General features: G+C 35.6%; 1 protein-coding gene across 1 annotated transcript; it reads right to left on the reverse strand.

The window, feature by feature from the left end:
• Positions 1-1,554: 1,554 nt before the first annotated feature.
• LOC143620502 (auxin response factor 2A-like) lies at positions 1,555-8,355 on the reverse strand. Its single transcript, XM_077092190.1, has 15 exons — positions 8,241-8,355; positions 8,046-8,161; positions 7,853-7,948; positions 7,198-7,254; positions 6,974-7,129; positions 6,330-6,414; positions 6,154-6,244; positions 5,881-6,045; positions 5,101-5,220; positions 4,934-5,009; positions 4,680-4,851; positions 3,242-4,059; positions 2,154-2,344; positions 1,935-2,065; positions 1,555-1,855 (listed from the first exon to the last, which is right to left on the reverse strand). Exons 1-14 carry the CDS (start codon positions 8,302-8,304, stop codon positions 1,939-1,941), a joined length of 2,334 nt encoding a protein of 777 aa, XP_076948305.1. The 5' UTR covers positions 8,305-8,355; the 3' UTR covers positions 1,555-1,855; positions 1,935-1,938.
• Positions 8,356-8,659: the final 304 nt, after the last annotated feature.

Genomic DNA, 8,659 nt, shown 5'->3' on the forward strand with positions numbered 1-8,659 from the left:
GAGTTCAAGATCCTAGTACGCTTTATTGCTTGTTACTCACTTCAATGAAGCATTGATGAATCTTTTAGTTAAAGACTTTTAGAAGATACGGTCTTGTATCGTCGGAAGAAGTGAACTAGCTTTCAAGTTATAAGGTCTTGGCTCGCTGAATCGGGTAGAGCTATGGGGTTTCAATTTGAAGACATGAAGCCTAGAGTCACATAGATGTCAGCTTGAATGTATTCGGAGGTCTGAACATGGTCGCGGTTTTGGTAACGGTGGAAGCACGCGATAAGTTCTGGTTTGTTTCCAAAGCGACTTTGGGTTCGAAAGACCGGGAAATTTGAATGTGAAAATCTCTCCTGGTATAGTCTGCTGATTTTAGAGTGTTTATCCTCTGGTAGTCTTTGGAGCCAGTAGTGTGAGTGAGGGCCGACTAAGATTGAGGATGAGTCATTGGCCGGTTTTGCCATGGCTGGGTCTATGATGACCGGATTGGAGCTCTCGGGAGCTTCAATGGGTCTTTCTTCCTTTCAGGTAACTGACGAAAAGGACCGTTGCAACTAAGAGGATTGGTTTAAGTCTAGCTTGTTCTTAGGAACTGGAATCTTGGAGGACTTCTGTTGGAGATTACTAGAGTTACTGGATGGCTGGTTTATTGTTTGCTTGGATGGCAAGTTGAGTTTATCACAAGGCCTTCAAATGCGAGATTGTTGGGTGTGAAAGCCTTTGCGCAGCCTTGTTTAGGGGCCTGGTTTGGTTTCTAAATTGTGTTACCCTAATTTTCATTATATGTATCCTAGTCTTGTAATTGCAATCTTGGTTCTGAGCTAATAAGAAAAAAACCTAGTTGTAGCCCATTGATGTAGGTTCCTCCGGAGACCGGACCACATTAAAATTCTTGTGTCGTTTATATTTTCTGTTTAGCGTGTTACTTCGTTTGTGCATGTGTGTTGTTTCGCTTCTGTGCGCCGCTTTGTTCCTAACATAACTGTCTATATGTAGAGATGTTACTTCTGTAGACTATATGCGGCCTGCCAACATATTCTATAAACTTGACGAAGAAAGATTTTAAGTTTTTAACCATTTAGAAACTGACTGTATTTTAATTTAAAATATATTCTCAAAATGTATGAAATTACTTTCCAAAGTAATGATCAACTAATGTTTCTGCCTTCTCGAGTACTAAGATATGGAGGAGATGAAAGTAGCTTGGCTATTTATTATATTGAAAAGTAAACAACCACTATTGTTGTTACACTTCTGGTCAGTTGTAATGAAGACAATTTGTATGCATGCAAGATGGTAAAGAGAACAGATTATTCAAATACAGTAACATGGTGTATAAAGTATATAAATTTGATATATCTGTTTATACTCACTTGTTAGTTGTCAATTATGTAATAAGGTATAAAATCACAAACAGAAAGATACATAAACAGATTTAAACAACATACAAAATCATAATCCTAAAATCAATATATTATCAGCAGTCAAGTCTAATTTGTTAGGTGCACTTTATGGAATTGCAGCACATCAACAAAGTCGTGTATTTCGTGATTAAACAAAGCTAGCAAGTCTTAAAACATAACTTTATTGATTTCTTAGCCAAATAAACTATACATACACGTGATTAAACTAGCAACAAGACGAGAGTTCGCCAACCGACTCTTGAAATTCACATATAACTTCTAACATACGCGCATGCAAAGACTGGGGAACACATACTGTACAGAATAAAAAGCGTACCCTCGAGAATAGTTGTATTACATGTTCCATATATATATAAATTCAAAAATATTATATTACCCGAGAATCTTGTCCATCAAGAAGTTACTTGTTTCAGTTCTCAATTGCCGCTCCCTGTAACATCAACCTATAAAACCCAAAACCATAATTAAAAACATAAAAACACACTTTTAAACACAAAATGCAATAATCAGATGAACATTTACCTAATTATTCCAGGTCTTTTTCAGCTATTGATGACGTGTCATCATCTCTTGAACTTAGAGTCCCGGGATTCATCCTCTGAACCTCCTCTCTGGTATAGATGAAGATCTTCCTAACCATGCCACAGAATTCCCTGACCCACATACACACGCACACATTAGAACATATATTGTTTTATTCAAAAAAATAAAATTATAATTGTAAAAACAGAAAATACTTACTGCCAGGGATCATCTCCAACAAGCATCATGTCACCTTCATCATCCGTATACACAACAAGCCAGTTTCTGCTGTGGCTCTTTAGTTCACCGCCAAACTCAAATAAAGCATCCAGCTCAGCGATCAATTCATCATAGTTGTGAAACTTAGTAAGGTCCACAGATCTACCAAGGGCAATCCCTTGCTTATGAACCTGAAAATGTTAACCATCAAAGTTAGCACAGCAATTATAGCCAATGGATGTAAAAAAATTGGCTTGCCAGTAGTAAACGAGTAACATTCAGTGAACTGTTTGCAAACCATCCGACGAAAAGTTCGTTTGTGAACAATAAAACTTTTTTCATTTGGTTGAACAAATAAACAAACATGACCACATGTCTCGTATGTTCATTTATGTTCGCCAAAGTTTGTTCATTGCTTATGATCATTCTATTGCGTTCATGTATATTAGTTAGTTTACGTTTGTTTAAGTTCCTTCGTTAATATATTCACTTAAAAAAAATTGACACATTGCATCTTAGTCTAGTTTTAGTAATTTTTTAGACCCAACAAGTTACTTTTCACATTACTTTCGATTGATTTTAGTTCAGTTATGTTCGTACATTTATGTATGTTAGTTCGTTTACGTTCGTGAACCATTCATTTATACTGTAAACAAACAAACAAACACTAACATGTTCATTTTCTAATGAACGAACATGAACAAGAAAACCCCGTTCGTTTAATTGTCTGTGTTCGTTCGTTTGTTCGGTTGGAGTTAAACGAATGAACACGAACATGCTCTGGTTCATGTTCGTTTACAAGTATATGTGTCGGGCGGGTTACACGTGTTAAAACAGTAAATGCTTTGCATGGTTGCTGACCCAGTTCTCCAGAAAGTAAGTCAACAGTCAATATCATTACTTAGTACTAAAACTATTTTTAAACAATTTGATTTCTTTAGTAAAGAGATTTAGAAGCTTTTATAGTTAATAATAATACACCATCGGCTCATATGGCCCATTTCATTTTAAAATATTTTACCAAAATTGACCCGTCAATGCATTTATTAGTAAAGGGGTCAAAATTGCAACTGTAAAACAGAAATTACCTTTGTGCAACTTCTTGTTGAACCACTGTGAGCTTTAACGTTAACTTCTTTTACAACTGACTGGAAACTTTGGTAATCTTTCTCAACCTCTTTATCCATTACCAAATAGTTAACAGTTTTCAAGTGCATTGACTGTTCAGGCCTTAAGTCAGAGTCAAAGGAGAGATATTGTTGGGATTGCAAACTGTGATTTACATCAGATGCATTTGCGTTACCAGCAAGCGGTACACCAAATATTTTGCAGTTTCCATCTTTGGGTTTCACGGGTTCATCATATTTAACCACTTTTGTCATCAGGTCACTGGTATGAAGTGGTGGCGGCATCAGCCAGTTCCCGTGTTGCTGACTAGGATGAAGGGCGTAATCGTCATAAGCACTGTACCTACCATCTCTTGTTGTCTGGTATGACATTTCACTTGATTGAATACCGGTTTTTGTACCACTGCCTAATAAACTAAGGGAGAGATTGGAGGGTAATATGGACCATGGATTTGTTTGACCACTGGTTGGTGTAGAATCATTGGTTGTGCCAAAACCCGATAATAGATCTGTGAAGGAGGATCCAATAGTCCTAATGGGCATAAGTTTATCCGGCTCGTAACCCGACCCATAATGTTGAGAAACAGAAAACGGGTTAAGTTTTTCATCATTTGTTACAGAAGGTGTCCATTGAAAGGGCCGGTCACATGAATCTGACTCTTTACATTCCATGAAAGTGGTTCGCAAGGTCGATAATTCTTGGCCTTGACCTTGACCTTGCAAGACCCTTGAGAATGCACTTGCAGGTGAAGGGTCTGCTGCAGCCATTTTTGATTGTCCTGCATAGAGTCAACTTGTTAAAAATAATTTTCATAGTTCAAGATTCCTAGATTACTCAACTAATGCAGCTGTTATGGTGAAATATTGTTCCCTAAGGGATAATGTGTCTTAAAATCATCTTCTGAAAAGAGAGTAGAGAGAAAAGGTATGATTTCAATTCAATATAAGTGTTTCATAATAGAGATCTAGATACACATACATAAAAAAGAATATCTCAAAAGTGTTAGGAGGCCAACATAACTAACTCACTAAGTCAACCCTGCTCTACTTTATAGGCCATCTAGTAGTTTCATTTATACCAAATTTAGCAAAAAACATGCGTATATAGAAAATGCTTAAAAAATAATGGAAACACAATAATACCTTTGTATCGATCTATCAATGATTTGATGTACAAAAAACTAGGGTGTTTGTCTTTTTACAATATTATAACACGTTGGTTGAATTCGGCATAAACGAAACAGGATACATAAAGTAGTTTGAATAAACAGGTGGCCATAATGAAAAAATTTTGAATATTTAGATGACTTTCAATTCTCCGTACACATTATCCCTTTTTAATCATGACTAAAGCGTTCATTATTTATAAGAAAAATACAAATGACAAAAAAAACAGTACCTTCTCTAGTAAGAACAGAAGAATCAGGAGATGTTGGCAAAATGTTTGACCGGGGTCTTTTTTGCCTTTGCACGGGAAGTGTATTAATTGTAGGAGGCATAAGAGCAGGTTCTATTTTCCAAGGTGAAACCCTGCCTGGACGGGGTATTGAAGAAGTTTCATCCCAACGTACCTTCAACCGCATACAAAATATTTTATAGTTTGTGACACTTATCACAAAGTAAGGTACAATTTAATAAGAATATTAGTAGTACCTTCAAACATCTCCATTTAGATTCAGGCCACATTTTCGAATCACGCTCTTCAATCCCAACAATGGTTCCAGTAAATCTAAATATTAAAACAGATTATAATACATTAATACCAAAATGAAGAGACGCAATCAATAAGACTTTTTTTTAATAATTTAAGTCAACTATACCTTTGCTCGGGTGCCTCTTCACCTTCAAACCTCATGTTGAATCTCATACCTATGGAATAACTGTTCTTGACCGATTCCATGTATTGATCAAATGGAACAATGAACTCGGCAGGACTAGTCCTGTGGAATTAAAGAAAATTGTCATCAAATACCGGGACTAGGCCTGTAAATGAACCGAACGTTCAGTAAACAATTCATGAACAGTTCGGCAGAAAGTTCATTTATGTTTGTTTATTTAATAAACGAACGAACATGAACAAAAAACTTTGTCCATTCAGTTAAACGAATAAACATAAACACATGCTTTGTTTGTTCACTTACGCTCATTCATTAAATTCGTTTATGCTTGTTTGTTTACGTTATTAGTTTACGTTCACTAATATAATCATTTAAAAATTTTTGACTCGTTACATATTAGTCTAGTTTTAATAACATTTTAGGCCCAACACGTTGCTTTAAACTAGTTTTAGCTCATTTATGTTCGTTCATCTAGGTTCAGTTAGGTTTGTTCATGAACCATTTGTTTATACTGTTAATGAACGAACATAAGCGAACACAAACATATTCATCTTCTTAACAAACAAACACAAGCAACAAAACCTCGTCTGTTTAAATGTTAGTGTTCGATCGTTTGTTCGGTTAAACTGTTAAAGTCAAACGAACATACACAAACACGCCGCATTCGTGTTCGTTTACACGCTAAATGGGACAATTTAAAGCTAAAAATGTTGAAATACCTCTTAAAAGAACATAAAACGATAATCTCCAACTTTTACATACCTGGGTTTGTAATAAACCGTAAAGAATGTTCCAGTTTGAATGGCGTGCCAGGCTGTCGCAAGGACTCCAAGGTGCATACTATGACTCGATATAACAGATGAAGGAACGTTTGTTTGCTGTCTCATTGCACGTCTTACTCCAACTCGAAGTTCACCATTCTCGCCTCTGCATATTATGTACTCGTTAAAGGTCATGAAAGTGAAAATGAACTTATAAATACATGGATTATTAATTAAAATTAAAATTGAAATTTATATTATTTATTATTATTACCTTAGAAAAATAAAAGCATCACCAGCTACAAGTCTTTTGGAACTAACAAAGACACTCCAACCACTTTGAAGCAGGTGCCTCCGCGGTTGACCTGCCATTTACAAGCAATTATAAATGTTTATTTCTTACAACTAAACAAGTTTCAATCTAATCAAGCAATAATCATTTCAACGTACCTCGGAAGATGTGCCTAAAGCGCCATTCATTTCCATGTAAATCCTTAGCCACCAATTCCTGTGTTGGAGGTTGCCTAGACATGTCCTGTCCAAAAAAAACAAGAAAATACCCATCACCAACAATACAAATTAACATTGAGCAAAAACACTAAATAACAAAACTATAACCAAAATAACCAGCTAGTCATCCGGTTATAATTTTTTATAACCAATTTTGTTGGTTTGGTTATGGTTATATGTGAATAAATAACCAAACCATGACCAACATTAGAACTTACCTTTATACTTACTTTTTATAACTTAACAATTGAAAAAACTTTGTTATATCTTTTTATAGTAACATATTAGTTGTCAATAATTCCCATATATAACTAAATGTATTACTGAAATTATTTTAAAATTAGCTTCAATCCCACCCATGTTCAAACACAACGGTTAAGTGTTAACCGATGGTTAATTAAATTAACCAAACCAATTATTCTAAATCAAGTTAACTGAACCATTTACAACCGAAATCGATTTGTTACGAAAACCTGAAAAATGAAACATCTGTTATATGTTTGGTTTTAGCCCATAACCAAACCGCTTTTACAAATTAAACTAACTCAGGAAAGAAAAGTAATCTTTTCAAGTAAGCTACAAACCAACGGAGGAAGACATTCATCAGCATGTCTTCTCAAAACTGAAAATCCACCATGAGTGCTAGTATCTGAAGCAGTCAACGTCTTGCAGAAAGAATGTACACGAAACTGAGGTTCTGGAGGCGGCGCTTCTTTCTTCTCAACTGCATGTTCGTCTTGCTGTCATAACAAAAAATATGATTAAACCATCAGCGTTCAACCGAACTCTTCAAGTTCATGATACTCACATTAGGTTCAGGCATCAGAGTAATTTGCGCAAACACTTCATCGGTATCTGGTTCCGCCTATACACGCGCACACACACACACACACAAACAGGAAAATTCAATCAAACTAAAAACCATAACACAAAATCCACCTCAATTTCAATAACTGTACTTTCAACCGTGATAAAACAGCACGATAGTTAGTTGTGTATAGGGGTATTATTGTACTTCGGTATAGAGTTTGTCAGCGTGACCAATAACTGAACCAAAAACCAACCTAACCAAATCAAAATTAACCGAACTAACCGAAAAGCAGTTATCGGTTATTTTTTGTACCCTCGGTTAACCGAAAATAACCGAACCGAATCATTCAGCTTTTATAAATCCATTTCATGTAATTCATGTTTTATACCACCATTTCATATGTTTAAATCTCCATTTCATTTATTTATACCTTCGTTTCCATGTATTTACACATTCATTTTATGTATTCTAGATAAAAATTTTAGCCTAAATTTGATTTTGGTTATTAACCAAACCGAAAAATTAACCAAATAAACCGAACCGATTAACCGAAAACCGATTGGTTAATTCGGTTGAGGCTAATAACCGAACCGAACCGTGCACACCCCTAGAGTTTGTTACATAGAGAAATTTCCTTGTATAGATTCTCTACCTTCAACTCGACGTTAAGAACTCGGCAGAGTATCTTCGCCGGAAGGTTATACACCGGCATCTGTTGATCAGCCACCTGATTCGTAGACGCCTCCACCTATCAGACCAATAATCAACAAAAAATATATAAAATCGCAAATAAATTCACAGAAAATATATATAAAAATAACTAAATCTGATTAACAACAATAAACCTGCTCGATGTGTCCTTGAGGAAAGTAAAACACTAGGTCGTCTTTTCGAGGCACGGTAACGAGTGGGCCAGCACAAGCTCGCCATAGATCCTTGTATAGAGCCATATCCTCATCAACTACACAAATATTAATTAAGCAACAATTCAGATTCAGACGAAATCAAACAGAAAATAAAATACTCTTGACGGAATATACCTTTGCTGTGACCGGAGACGGCAACTCCGTTAACTTTGCTTGAAGCAACTTCAGAAGACGTCATAATATTAATTAACAAGACCTCTCAAATCATCAACTTAGCTTAGCAAGAGATTAAGTGTGAGAGAAACACGGATTATTCTTGTGTTGCTAAATCGGACACAAAGACAATTGGCGAATCAATCTATAATAATCTTTATTATTAATTGTTTATGAGGATTGCAGATTTGATGAATTTAGAGAGAGAGAGAAAAAAAAAAAAGGCTTTTGGAGAGACAAAGGGGTCAAAGCTGGTAGTGCAATTATTTCATTTCATTCGCAGGTCCTAATTCTGAGACAACTGTGTATGCTCACCGGCTATTGCCGGTCATTCAGCTTTTCCACCAGGGTCTCCTCTTTTTAGACCCAAATTGTTTTTG

The sequence above is a fragment of the Bidens hawaiensis genome, unplaced genomic scaffold (genome assembly GCF_021521415.1).
Source record: "Bidens hawaiensis isolate Kalapana, Puna unplaced genomic scaffold, B.hawaiensis_p1.1 tig00002572_1, whole genome shotgun sequence".
Lineage (NCBI taxonomy): Eukaryota > Viridiplantae > Streptophyta > Magnoliopsida > Asterales > Asteraceae > Bidens > Bidens hawaiensis.

Bases quoted from the DNA above. Each gene is read 5' to 3' on its own strand.
- LOC143620502 (XM_077092190.1), bottom strand. From the start codon at position 8,304: ATGACGTCTTCTGAAGTTGCTTCAAGCAAAGTTAACGGAGTTGCCGTC. The intron at 7,949-8,045 runs GTTTATTGTTGT...TTGGTCTGATAG, and splicing joins CTCAAGGACACATCGAGCAG to GTGGAGGCGTCTACGAATCA. The intron at 5,221-5,880 runs GTATGTAAAAGT...TTAATTCCACAG, and splicing joins ACGGTTTATTACAAACCCAG to GACTAGTCCTGCCGAGTTCA.